Source organism: Chlamydotis macqueenii, chromosome Z (assembly GCF_036417535.1).
Source record: "Chlamydotis macqueenii isolate bChlMac1 chromosome Z, bChlMac1.mat, whole genome shotgun sequence".
Classification (NCBI taxonomy): Eukaryota; Metazoa; Chordata; class Aves; order Otidiformes; family Otididae; genus Chlamydotis; species Chlamydotis macqueenii.
In genome coordinates this window covers 35,023,494-35,037,609 of record NC_141593.1, presented here as the reverse complement: position 1 = coordinate 35,037,609, position 14,116 = coordinate 35,023,494, and the positions used below count along the sequence as shown (strand labels likewise).

Below are 14,116 nucleotides of genomic sequence, written 5' to 3'. Positions count from 1 at the left end.
GACCTTCAAAGGTCATCTAGGCCAACCCCCCTGCAAGTAGCAGGGACATCTCCAACCAGATCAGGTTGCTCAGAGCCCCGTCCAACCTGGCCATGAATATTTCCAGGGATGGGGCATCCACCACCTCTCTGGGCAACCTGTTCCAGTGTTTCACCACCCTTATGGTAAAAAAATTTTTCCTAATACCTAATCTAAATCTTCCTCCCTCTATTCTGAGACCATTACCCCTAGTCCTGTCACAACAGGACCTACTGAAGAGTTTCTCCCCATTTTTCTTTTAGGCCCCCTTCAGGTACTGGAAGACCGCTATCAGGTCTCCCCAGACCCTCCTCTTCTCCAGGCTGAACAGCCCCAACTCTCTCAGCCTGTCCTCACAGGAGAGGTGCTCCAGCCCTCTTACCATCTTCATGGCCCTCCTCTGGACCTTCTCCAGCTAGTCCATGTCCTTCTTATGTTGGGGGCTCCAGAACTGGACGCAGTACTCCAGGTGGGGTCTTACCAGAGCAGAGTAGAGGGGGAGAATCACCTCCCTTGACCTGCGGGCCACGCTCCTCTTGATGCAGCCTAGGATGCGATTGGACTTCTGGGCTGCAAGGGTGCATTGCTTGCTCATGTTGAGCTTTTCGTCCACCAGCACTCCGAAGTCCTGCTCCTCAGGGCTGCTCTCAATCCATTCCCCGCCCAGCCTGTATTTGTGCCTGGGATTGCCATGACCCAGGTGCAGGACCTTGCACTTGGCCTGGTTGAACTTCATGAGGTTGGCATGGGCCCACCTCTCCAGCCTGTCAAGGTCCCTCTGGATGGCGTCCTTCCCCTCCAGCATGTCGATGGCACCACACAGCTTGGTGTTGTTGCCGAACTTGCTGAGGGTGCACTCTATCCTATTGTACATGTCGCTGACAAAGATGTTGAACAGGGCTGGGCCCAATACAGACCCCTGAGGAGTCCCACTCGTCACCGGTGTCCATTTGGACATTGAGCCATTGACCACCACTCTCTGAGTGTGGCCGTCCAGCCAATTCCTGGCAGCAGGTGGGTGGTACACACAACAGGCTCTGTGATTGCAATGACAGTGTTTCACTGGCAAATAACTAGTTAATGTAGCTAAATATTAAAAAAGAAGGAAAAAAGGGAAGAAAAAGGCAGAATGAGAGAGTGCACACTGCTCACAGTGGTCTCCTCTCTTCCCTTTTTCCACTTTTATTTATAAGGGAAAAGAGCCTTTGCTATTTGTTTTAATTTTCTTGGCAAGGTCTAATGCAGTTTTACTGTTGGCAGCTCAGCGCTCACTTCCTGACCACAAAGACACAGCTTGCTTTGCTGCTCAGTCCTTTTTCTTATTTCTCTAAGCTCTCCATTTATTCCTGCTATGCCTCATTTTACATTATTTCTTTTGTCCTGAGTATTGACATGTTTTTTCCTACCTTTGTGGTGAAAAACAACTCATCCAATTTCCAAGATACTCATTCTCAAGTAAATGAGTGAAATGAAAGATTTCAGCTTCACGGGTTTAAGGCTGCCTCACTTAAAACCAACAGAAAACAAAGCAATATACAGGAAATGGACAAACCTAAAAATAAGTGACTGTCTCTTGCCTACAGTATCCCATTTTTTTACAGTTTGCTTGTCTTTTAAGATAATTGCAGGGATTTCCACACGTCAGCATATAGCCATGACAGCTGACAAAGATGTGCTGTCAGCTCAGTTTTATTGTTTGCATTTGCAAACAGTCTGCACAGGATAAATGAAGAAAGCAGAAAGGTCAGTTTGATGTTAAACACAGAGGATCTGAAATTGCCTTCAGTGTGCAAATGGTACTAGTTCATGCCTGGTTTTATTTTAAAATTTTATTGTAATGCAAAACAGTATAGTTTTCCTAGTACTATTTTACTTGCCTTATATATTATTTCTTCTTCCAAACGTATATATAAAATATTAATTAAAGGAACAGACAGTAATCGATAATACAGGGGAAAAAACTCAAATGCTATTCCCTAGATACGTTCTACCAGTGAACAATTATTATGTTTTTTAACATTTAACCATGAAACTTTACTAACACCTATGAGACTTATATGTAATGGATACTTCTCATTTGTGTATGCAGAACAAGCATCAATCACATTTCACAAGTGACATTTCCTATATGTTTCCCACATGTATGGATGTATAAGCTGTGGGATAATGTTTTACGTATATTAAGTGCAAACCAGAGTACAATAAAAAGCCATATTCCATTCATATTTCCTTGTTATCTCCCAGGAATAATTTTAAAACCATTTAATGTAGATTACCAACACCTATTCTTTATTTCCTCCCATCCCTGTGGACATTGACTGCTTTATCCTTCCAAAGCTCAACACCTGTCTCTATAATTCGTGAGAAGGAAAACCTGGTTTTGTTTCCAGACAGCAGAGCTATTGCAGAGCTTTAGTGCATCAGAACCCTTTGGAGGGCGACAAGGGAACATTTTTGGCACTATTTCTGAGCAGTGAAAACTCTGGCATGAGAGTACCCTCCTCCTTCAGTCCTTCTTAAGTAGAGGAAGAAAATACTGCCTTCAGCCTCCCTTCCAAAGTCTGCTGTAACTCTGAATTCAGTCAAAGCCAGGACGAGTCACAGGTGTGCAACAGCTGGAGATACAAACAAAAATCTAACACAAATCACATATTTTAGTAGGTAAAACGGTAATACTTCAAGAATAACAAGGGGTATTTGGAAAGGGAAGATCAACATTTCACAATAATGGTAATAATTTATTGAGAGGAAAGAATAAATGCGCAGTGCAGGCCAAATTCAGCTCCCCATTGTACCTCTGCAACACTTTCTGTATGACTGTCGCTGCAGAAAGACTCTGGGCTACTGTGCTAATGCTAGGAGAAAAAAATACGAAGAGTGCATCACTCTTTCAATTGCAAACTTGAATGACAGAAAAAAAAGAAGTGCAAAACCTGTTGATTTTAGCAGCCTGATACCTTAAATCAGCATAACTGTACGTAAAGCAATGGTGAAAACATCAAACAAATTTTGCAAGTACTAAATACCATTTGTAATACAAGTAGAAAAAAATATAGCATTGCCTTAAAAATATACCTATTCTTAAAATATAGATTATTTTCATGCATTCATATTTGTCTAACAAATAGCTCTGCAACCTACTATTGACCTGCTGATTAATCCCAGGCAATATTTCTAATATTTATTAAAGATGGAATCTGAGTGAAGTCTCCAGATCAAGATGAGGCAGTTTCTTTGAAATTTCTTTAAATAAAATAGTCCTATGGTCTGAGTTCAACAAACTACTTAACTTTTCAACTGCAGCCCTGAAGCTGCTGTGCTGTGGGAGGTAAGCTCACCTTTTCCAGTCTCCCAGCAGCTAACCAAGGCACACGGAAGTGCATGCTGTCTTACCTGAGGTCAAGCCATGTGCCAGCAGTGGAGCTGGAAATCAAACTCTTGTCTTCTTAGTCTCAGGCCAATGCTTTCATCTTTGGAAATTATTTCCTATTTAAGAGGTACATCTGGGCAGCTCAGTCTGGATATAAACACACGCTGTGGTATGCAGTTTGGATCCACGGATATTAATGTTCAACTACATGCTTCTACCTTAAAGTTCAGTTTTACACCCTTGCTATTCATCAGTGATCACTCCTTGCAAAATAGACAAATGTTTGTGCTGAATTAGTTAAAAATATTTCGAATCAACAAAAAAAGGCCGAATTTGAAAAAAAAAGTAAGAATCCCAATTGGTTAGGGACTGCATGTTTCAGGACATCACAAAGTACAATAAATGTAGCAGAGAAAGTTCACAGAAGACTTCAGGGAGACTTAAAAACGACAAGGCCTATGCCCCTGTCTCTGCAAGTCACAACCTATACCTATCCAAACAAAAAATTGGGAGATGAAAGATTATTGCCAACTGGTATCTGAAATGCCTGACAAAAGAGGAAAGAAGGGATTTGGCAGCAGAATTATTAGTTATATTACAACTGAAACAAAGCAAGCTAAAAAAAAATTCAATAATTCTGTATGTATTTTACTGAACTCTGACAGAAAAGTGTGGTAGACCACAATACACTGTGTAAAAGTGACAAATACAATGCAGCTGCAAGGTTTGAAATCTGACAGTATTTCCACTCTAATCTCTACACCCAAAGAGTTAAAGTATAGTTTCAAAATAGAAACAAGATTAAGGGTGAAATGAAGAACAAAATGCTTGGAACAAAATGTAGAGAAGGCACAGATCAGTCTGAACAGGCACAAGTTTGGTGCTGAACTACTATGTTGTAGTTCACACTGCGCTACTGTGTTCACTCTATGTAGGTGAGATCAGGCTGGCACAGAGAAATCCTTCCCCAATTTCCTGTCATAACCCTGACTTTCTCCTTCGGTGACTGACATGAGAAACGCATGTTAAACCCACTGGAGTTAAACTTAATTCCATTCTGTATCTAACATAAGGAAGAAAATTTGACAGGATGTATTTAAATTTTTAAAATGCTATCAATCCAAATGAAGGTAGGCAAGATCACATCTGAAAGTCGTATGTATGTAAAACCCACTTTGCTCAAGTGGAAAAACTAAGACACAAGTCTTTTTAGTTTGTGTTATGGAGAAAGACTTTTCAATATAGCACAAAGTGTAAATTTATACAGACACTTATCTCAGGGTGTTACTCAAATTACTTCTCAGTGCTTTCATACACTGAACGAAATAAAACTTATATAAGGTAATGTGATCCTGAAAATCCCCAAAAGAAAGAATTAATGTCAGTGTAAATATAACCTTTATTTTTAATAGTTTAAGGGAGGTCAAATTAACATGAATTTATGCTAGAAAGGGAAAGTCATGTATTTAGGAATTCTTGCAATAGGCCAATTCAGCTGATGACAGTAGCATTTAAAAAAAAATAAGGTATTTTAAAGAATTATTTATGGCTCCAGAGGAGTGGTTGAAACTTACTATACTAAACATATGACATGGTTTTTAAACAGTTCTCAAAACACCTAAACTGGTTACCCAATGCCACACATGTTGTTATTATTAGATACCATTTACATAACATTGTAAATTTACACTGTTCGACAAAAATTGAGTTAGGCCCATTCCCTGGTTGTAAAAAATGTTCCCTAATATACAGCCACATGGTGGGCCCACTAAAAAAGCAAGTGAATTTTCAAGCTCTGGTAGTAATACTGTTTTCTAAAAATGACTCTGACAACAGGAATCCTACACACCGAGAAATCTTGTATTAATAAGGATAGGGCTGAAAAAAATCACCAGTGGCAAATAACGAAATCAGAGCCAATGAGAATGGATATCGCATGCTGAAATGACCTCCTGAGCTAACTCTGATGGGTTTATTCAGGGCATGACAAAAATGAAGAGGAGTACCCTTCAGTGTAAACTTCTCCCTGACCATTGCTCCACGTTAACTGTACATTTATGGGACAAAAAAAAACACTCAAAAGAGGTGTGTGGACCAAGCACTGAACAACTGGGCAGCACAAGGAGTTCAACAAAAAACAGAGTAAGAGCTGATGTGTAACATGAGTACCAGCCCACATTGTGAAGGTCAGTGCTGCCCTAGAAGCCTTCCTGTATCTCTTAAGCTGATACAAACTTGCTCCATCCTGAGACATCAGCAGCTCAGGAAACTTCCTGCAGCACAAGGAAAATAACAAGTTGTTGCGGTTTTGTTTAGTGGGGGGGGTGGGGGGGCCTGAGGTGGTACTCCTATGACATAAGTGCAGAGCAGAGGAGGTGGAGGACAGGTAGGTGCAGGGCAGGTAGGTGCAGGAAAGCCAGTGCTCCTTGCTCCAGAGAGGCTGTCACTTCTGTCCTATTAACAAAGTGCTGTAGCTGTTTGGGAGAGGTTTTGAGAACCAACACGGAGGGAGAGGGTGCTCCAAAACTTAAAATGTGTAAGTCCTTTAGTCCACAGGTCGGAAATCCCAGAGTGTTTGACAACTCCCTTAACACTTACTCTAGAGGAAAGCTTAAGTTGTGCAAGAGGCTAAAAGATCTTTTATGTGAAGGAGCTGTCAGAATGACAGGTCTCCAGACTGGGATACCTGTGGCAAACCTGATACCCTTAGTTTTTCATCAGAACTTGCCTTGGTGGAGCTCTGCATCATTTATATCTATGTCAGAACAGAATCTAGGTCAGTGATCCTGGAAAAGTTTAGAGACACAAGCTCAAGAGCTGCAACTCTTACCAAAACCCCAAATTAAACAGATGTTGCCTCAGAGGACAGTGATATTAATTTATGTGTCAGCATTCTGGGCCACTGCTGTAAACCAGTGGTTCTCAGATTAGCTCATTCATGGCACCAAACAGCAGGCAAGAAAAAAAACCCAAGGCAAGAGATTGCCTAGAGCACCTTGCTCTTTTGACTCTGGTTTCAGAGCTTGGCAACAGGAGGACTAGTGCCTGATTGTCTAAAAAACAAACACTCTATCAGAGTGGTGAAAATGCTTAACCAAGCAGAGGGATCATCGCAGACGGTGTACACTGAAATGTACACAGTGTGCATCTGCAAATGAAAAGCCACATGTTTCCGTGAAGCGCTACGGTGCACTCTGATACAGAAGGAAGACACTGCAATACTGTATGAACTTTATACAAAATTTAGAATGTAATCAATGTGATAGACTCTGACTATGGAATTAATTGCAATGATAATGGCATACTGTTGATAATAATTCTAATTATCATCTTTATAGAAATGTCACTGACCTAAGAATTCTCCTAAATAGTATGACAAGGCAGAATTTTAACTGAGACAAAAATGGAAGGGAGTGGAAAACACAATTAACAGGAAAAATTATCCCATGAATGCACCTAGTGCTTTATCCTCATCACAGTGGAAGTATTATTAGTGTAAAATAAAGTTGTTAAAAAATATTCTTTAGCATTAGACCTACTTTTCAAACATGGTGGCCAATTTAGTACAGAGAGTGAGGAGGCTAAAATTGATGTTGTGCAAAATAACTTCCCAGATAGATAGCCGCAATTTTATCTGACTTCTACTACACAACTTCTGCAGCTGTCTTTTTCCTTAGGGGAGCACAGACACTGGTTTAATCATAATTATGCATTAGTTTTCTCTTTGTTGACTCTGTGCAGCCTGTAAATAATTTTGTATTTTGCATTTCTGCTTCCAGTTTTAATGCAGCAGTAGCTCCTCAAAACTAGGCAAATTTAGAGCAGGCTTATGGTAGGGAGTGGAAGGACAAGAGGGAGTAAAGGAAAACTTATTTTTCCTGAGGATATATTCTTACTCTGGAATATATCACCAAACACTGCAAGAAATTTGTACTGGTGAGATCATTTGTGTTCATATGGATCATTTATGGCTTTTTACACTGATTTTGAACAAGTATCAGTCCTATGTTTACAGATGTTACGGCTCAAAAGCAAGATACATAGTAAGCAAATGCAGCACTAACTTCTCTGGCTCTGCTGAAAGGGTTTGTTCCTAATCATGGCATCAGTCTATCTATATCATCTGTTTCTTCTCCTGGAGTAGTCAGTGGCACAGCATTTAACTCTCTATAATACCCCTCAGAACATTCAAAAAGTTCCATGTTAATTTTTCTGTTCATTGTCACATTTAGATAACCCTTAAATCCGCAGGTAGGCAAATACTAGCCACAAACTTGAAGAGAGCCCCTCTGCGGGGCGGGGGGGGGGGCGGGGGAAGACTGAAAACACTCCTGAACTTTGGGCCTTGGCTTTAATGCAGTTGACCCTTGCAGAATAAGTAATTTATTCATACTCAAAAGGTTGGTCATTGCAAACAAAGTGGCTACCATAACTAATTTTTTTCCATTCTGCTTTCTGAGGCCTCTTCTGGGCATTTAAGTGACTCTACTAGAAAATTAAGGGGGATATACTATTGCCAGTAAAAGAAAAATGAGAGGGAAATATTGGGTTTGGAAAGAGGAATCCTTTGCATCTTTTACATTAAAGGCTTTTGTTATTATTTTGTTTTAAAAACAGCTTTATTGCTAAATAACATTGGTTTTTGCAGAACAGGAGTTTATAGTCCAGCTCTTTATCTTCTAAACCAGCAGTGAAATTGGCAGCTAAGCTGCTCTGACTCTGTGGTCATTGGGGATAATGTATAAAACCAGAAATAAACCTGCTTTCTAGGACTGTATTTGCAGTGCTGGCAGTTAGCAAAATCATGTTCTGATTTGTGAAGTGAGTAAATTTGATATGGAAGTCAGCAGGGAGAAGGCAATAAATATGCAGCAGCAATATGTCCTGTTTTTTTACAACTGACTGTGCTTTTCTGGCCATAAAAAAGTACACTTTATCACCTAACTTTACAGTTATTTTCAGTATGTCTTACTAATAGGGACTTTTTTTTTTTGCTAAATACACAAAATTGGATAGATGTAGCATCACCTCAAAAAGTGACAATCCAGAGGCCTAAGCTGAGAATGACTGCATGTTCCCAGTGAACAAACTGGAAAATAGGTAGTCTGAGAGACAAAAGGGATGGGAACAAGATTCAAAATAATTGCCTAGGTTTTTCCCCATAGGTTCACTCATATCTCCAGATTCCCTAGAATAACCATTATATGCCAGGATTTGCATTGCATTCTTTTAACCCAAAAATAAAAGCAGAAGAAAGGCCAATAATTTACATAATGATGACATCTCTTATTTTCACAAAAAAAAAAAAAAACCAAAAAATTGTTGCTATTTTTTTTTTACCAAAATGTGAACATTTCATCAGGATACAGTAAGCCTTAAAAATATACACTGCAGCTATACACAGTAGCTGCTATTATCTCAATATTTATTTTCAAATAGGCTAGCTACCATTATTTCACTATTTAATTCTTCTTGGGTATCTTCTCTTTTTAAAGACATTGATAAAGTCTTGCACTGCACCAAGTAAGAGCTAGATTTTCTCTTCATTTGAGATCCTAGCTATCTTAGCTGTTTATGCTCCCATTTATCTTTAAATTCATGAGCCTGTGCTGCATTCCAAAATAAAGATGCTTCTCTTCCCTTGGCTGCCTCATAAATGCAGTCCAAAGCCTTTATTTAATTATATACAATGTGCAATGCAGCAATTCTCCTTCCTTTAATACGCATGTCCTCAAGTGTGCATTATGTTTTCAGAAATTTTCAAACATGATAGAGATTTCTGAAAAGACTTGTGGGAGATGAACCTGAAGCTTTGGGGAAGAAGTTTTTCCACTGTGTCCATAGACATTTTCTGTGCAACTCAAAGAGCTCCTCTGCAACAAAATATTTAAACACAGCAACAGATGCCAAAATTTACTGTGCTGTTACAAGCAAAGTACATTCTCCTTCAATCTTTTTTTCCTTCACTGTGACATTTTATAGGTACTCCTACATTTCTGTATTCCTGGAAGTATTCATTTCTGACCTTTCTTCCAATGTTGCTGCAAGTATCCTTACTTAAATATAATTCACCTATATAAGTCAAAGTCATTAAAGTTTCAGTTTTCACTATGCCACATGACTGCAATAAATACACTGCTCCTCTGTTCTAAGATAAGGAGACATTTTTATATTATATTTTGTATCTTTTAAGAAGTCTGCTGAGGTTTCCAATAAGATAACAATAAACTTGAGGAACTGTAGTGAATCCCCGCCAGAATTTGTAAGATTCTCAGATTTTCTCACTGAAATATCTTCAAATACAGGAAAAAACAAGCTTGAATCCAAATGGAAACAAGTATTCTTGGTAGGCCCAAAGCCTTTTCTGCAGCAGTGTTAGAAGTTTGGAACACTGGGTCCTACAACTGCAGTTTTGCCAAAATTAACATTTACAAAGCTCAAGACCCATGGACATGTGCCCACGGAGTTGCGTAAAAAAAATTCAGTAATACTTGTAGCATAGATAAAGAAACTCTACTGAAAATATATGAACTTAGGATGTTCCTTTAAGTCAAAAAGATAATTCCACAAAGTAATCAGGCTTACAGAGTTCAAATGGTCATGATAAAACCTGAAGATTCTTATCAAGTGGCAAACAAAAGAATTTGTTTCTGAGGAAAAGGGCAGAGTTTCTTACAACACTTTCATTACCAACATTCAGGAAAACTGTATTCAAACTTAAAAAAATTCTCAAAGACAGAAACTTTAATAAGGTTAATAACCTTCTAACATGAAAGCTTTCCAAAGAGATATAAATTGATGTTACTTCAGAAACCCTAACCCTGAGTCTGTTCTAGCAAGCAGAAATGTAATCCAGAGCTGCATGCTAAAAGCCATTGCAAATGTGCAGATGTCAGCACTGGGGAAAAGTAAACCATACAAAACTAAAAACATAAATACAAAGCCTCCATTGTGAAAATAAAATCTTAAAATTGCTACTAAATGTAAGCAAAGAATGTTTTGGAAGGTACAGAGACCAGAGCTATAAACATTCAGGCCAGCTACAGACCCTTTGCTAGAAGTGTCAGATCCCTACCTCTGAAAAGATAAAAGATTGTTCTGAGACTGCAGGACTTCACAAGATTTCACCATATGCAGTAACAAAGCCATTAGAGAAGCTGTTTGCCTATCTGAGCCTGACAGTAAGTAGAGGCTCAAGATCAGTGCAGGAAATGAATTTTTAAAACAAACATACCCTGAACTTTAGAAAAGGATGAGAGTCCCTTTGCAAACAAATCACACCCACAGATCTGAAAGGAGTTTACAGCATGTAACAGAACTTGCAGAGTAAAGATGAGAAAGCTATATGGAAGGCAGAAAAGGATGAAAAGAAGCATTTCATTGGGGATTATTTCCTTATATGGCTTTATGCAGACATTAGTTGTGTGATATAACAAAGAGGAATAAAATGAACAGAATGAAACAGAGAAAAACATGCAAGAGAAAAACATGTCTAGATGGATAGGCAAAACTCTAGCAAAGGCTTTGAAGAAGAAGAAGGACATAAAATATGAATAGCAGACAGCAGAAAGACCAGTACACAAATGCAGAAGAAAAAGAAAAACAGAACCACAAGCATTTCTTATTTTAGATCAGCTGGTACACCAGTTTGCCATGCCTTGTGTTGAATGTGATTGCCAGCCCCTGTGAGCAGGAACTGTTTCTTACAGGGTGTTACAAAGCATGGCACAATGGAGCCCTTATTTTGCATGCACTACACTATTAAGAGGACCTCCTTTTTTAAAATGAGTTTCTGAGTTCTCAGAACAATTCAGCAGTGATTATGACTGACAATGTACTGTTGGTTTGATGTCTTTTGCCGCAGTACTCCATGGCTGGATAACCAGCTGTATAACTGTGATGGATAACTGGATACATAACTGTAATCTAATCTCTGAACCCTTTTAAATCTAAATAAATCTTAAAGCACTTGACTTACCTATAAGAGCAGAGCTCCCTGGACTGACGGTTATTTTTGTTCCTGAAGGAGAGGTCAGCACTGAACGAGTGCTGGTCCCAGCACTGGAAAGCACTGCTGTCAGGTCTTCTAGGTAAGGAAGAGGTCGTGGAGGCTCTGGTAACAGATTGGGAGACCGAAGTGATGAGCAGCACTACAGCAGAAAACTTCTCAGGCATGTCAAAAAACCCACCACCAGACATTGCTGCTTTATTTGCTGTTCTGCAGTATTACCATTTCAGAGGGGCAATCTAAGCAACTTTGGGCAACTACTAAAGGTGTGCTTTGCCTCATATTAGGTAAAGGCAGTAAAGAAATTATTAAAATAACATCAGGGTGAGTCTGACCACAAAATAAAAGACACTATCTCTGAAGGCTACCATAGCATTCTGGTTGACTGTCTTTGTATGTGATGAAGGTATATGTTATCAGGAGCTACAGCAGCTTGGATGAAAGAGTAAATTCATACGGTGTAGAAGCTGAATCAAATGCCAATGGTAGTCAGTGGAAAATTTTTTAATGTCTGCTACAACCTGGATCAAGCCCTGATTAAATATGGTTATAACCCTGCCAAAACCTGTGGTATACTTCGGCAGACCTCCAAAGGAATAGGAGTTCAGAGCTCAAGAGGATCAATCTATGATGGGAACTGCAGGATTTAGTTCTTTACTGACCATAGTGCTATTTTAAAAATCAGTTGTGTTGCCTATCATTCACAATTCTGTTTGTCATGGAAATGAAGGGATATTTGATTTAAGTGAATGGTGGCTTTATCCTCTTTCCATTAGATCATGACACACACTAAGCAAGTTTTCTATTAATGATCACATTCAGCACCAGAAGAAGTACGACTCATGAATGCTTGAACTCTCTCTTCCATCAACGAACTAAAAATGTAATTTGCCTACAAACATAAGCAGCTTACATAACGCACAGTAACTTTACATCTTTAAAAACTAAGCCATGTATAAAGATCAGAAAAGGATTTAAAGACAATGTGAGAGTTTTTATTTATAGGTTGAAACCCAGTTGATTTTTTTTTTTCAGAATTTTTCAGATTGAGTTTCTGGGGCCAGTCTGGATTCACAGAGAAATCATGTGAGCATTCATAAAGGGGTTTTAGTGTTGTCTGTGAAACTGAGAAATCTCACTTTAAAACTTCCTCAGGAAGCTGCATCATCCATGGGACCTGTGCTCACTCAAATAATGAAAGATGAGAGCTGTAATGGATGCTTTAATGGTGTTGCACCAATAACAAGGAGTAGGTTTCAAAATTTGACACTTCACTATCAAATGTACAAAAGCACTTACAAAGTCTGGCTGGATCAGTCATCTACCGGGCACGGAGAAATAACAGAAGATGAGTTACAAGGAAAGCCCTTTCCCACACATCCAATTACCACCAGGTAACACTTCCGCCCATACTCCACAGCTGATATTGTCTTTTCAAATTGCCCAGATGGGCTGGTTTTTTTTTTTAGTAACCAAAGAAAAAGCAAACATTGCCCTACTCTGAACTTGGGAAGTGCTTTTTAAAAGCACACTGGGTTTATGCATCTGTTAGATGTGAAACAGGTCAATATCAACCAGTGAAAGGCTGCTCAGCAGAGCCAGGGCACTTTACAGGGAAAAAGTGGCATCATTCTCATTTCAAGAGAGTTACTTTAAGAAATGATTAATAAATGCTTTTCTAAGCTAGTAAGTCTGAAAGAGTGAAACTGGATATCTCAGGACTGGGAGGTGCAGTCCCTGTGCTTAGACATTTTCTCCTTTTCCATCTTTCTTTTACCACCACCTTGCCTCAGGCGATGCTGCCCAGAGAACAAATACAGACTGATTATCTTATAACAGGGCTGCTTGTATGTGGTTTCCTCTTTCCACATCCTCTGGTTAGTGCTGCAGGCTAGATGTGCCAGCAGCCACATTACTAGTGCTGCAAGCGCAAAATACCCTGGACTTACCAAGCACCAACAGCTGGGAGCTTTCAGTTACCTCCCCACGAAGATTGGCTGCCTTGCAGGTGTACAACCCCTGATCTGACAGAGAAACATTTGCAATTAGCAGCACCCCATCGTGCAGATGGTGAGCAGAGGACAGCTTGACCTTGTTCTTAAACCAAGTAACTTCTGCTTCAGGAACACCTGGAAAAACATTGACAAAACATAGTGCAAGTAAGTGCAAGTAAGATAGTGGTTCCCAACAGTGTTATGGTTGCTACAGACAAAATTGTTAACATAGAACAATTAAAGCAAGATTTTAATATGACTTCTACGTGACATTTTTCACAGTTCAGAAGTGTTTAGTCAACTCTTTCATATTGCCTGCCTTTATGTTTCTTAGATGTCTCCGAGCTGGAGCAAAGAGTTAAAACTGAACTGAAGTCTTCCCTTTCAGTGTCCTGGAATTGTACAAGTGAACTCTGAACTCATCACTCTTACAAGCAAGCCTTTGATGGATAAGAATGGAGATTAATCTAGCCTAGTATCCTGTCTCTGGAAGAAGCCATTACCTAGTGCCTCTCCCAGCCTCCCACTTGGTTATAGATCAGGAACCTTCTGAGCCAGAAGTTGTTTCTGTGCAGTTAGTATCCCTCCATGGACTTCTATTAATTCACCTGATCTTCCTTTTTGAAATTATGCAAACAATTAGTATTTACATCTTCAGAAAAGCAGCTTCACTGGTCTCACCAGGAGTTTTCAGACAAAGATTGTTACAGATTCATCACCTACTAT

General features: G+C 39.3%; 1 protein-coding gene across 2 annotated transcripts in view; it reads right to left on the bottom strand.

Moving 5' to 3' along the window:
- ADAMTSL1 (ADAMTS like 1) overlaps nucleotides 1-14,116 on the bottom strand; it is a 437,941-nt gene that overhangs the window by 11,125 nt on the left and 412,700 nt on the right. For both annotated transcript variants that reach the window (XM_086771491.1, XM_086771490.1), the window contains 2 exons: nucleotides 13,346-13,525; nucleotides 11,367-11,501 (listed from right to left, as the gene is read on the bottom strand). In XM_086771491.1, the coding sequence (XP_086627617.1) occupies nucleotides 11,367-11,501; nucleotides 13,346-13,525 (315 nt within the window). The remainder of the gene's footprint in view (nucleotides 1-11,366; nucleotides 11,502-13,345; nucleotides 13,526-14,116) is intronic.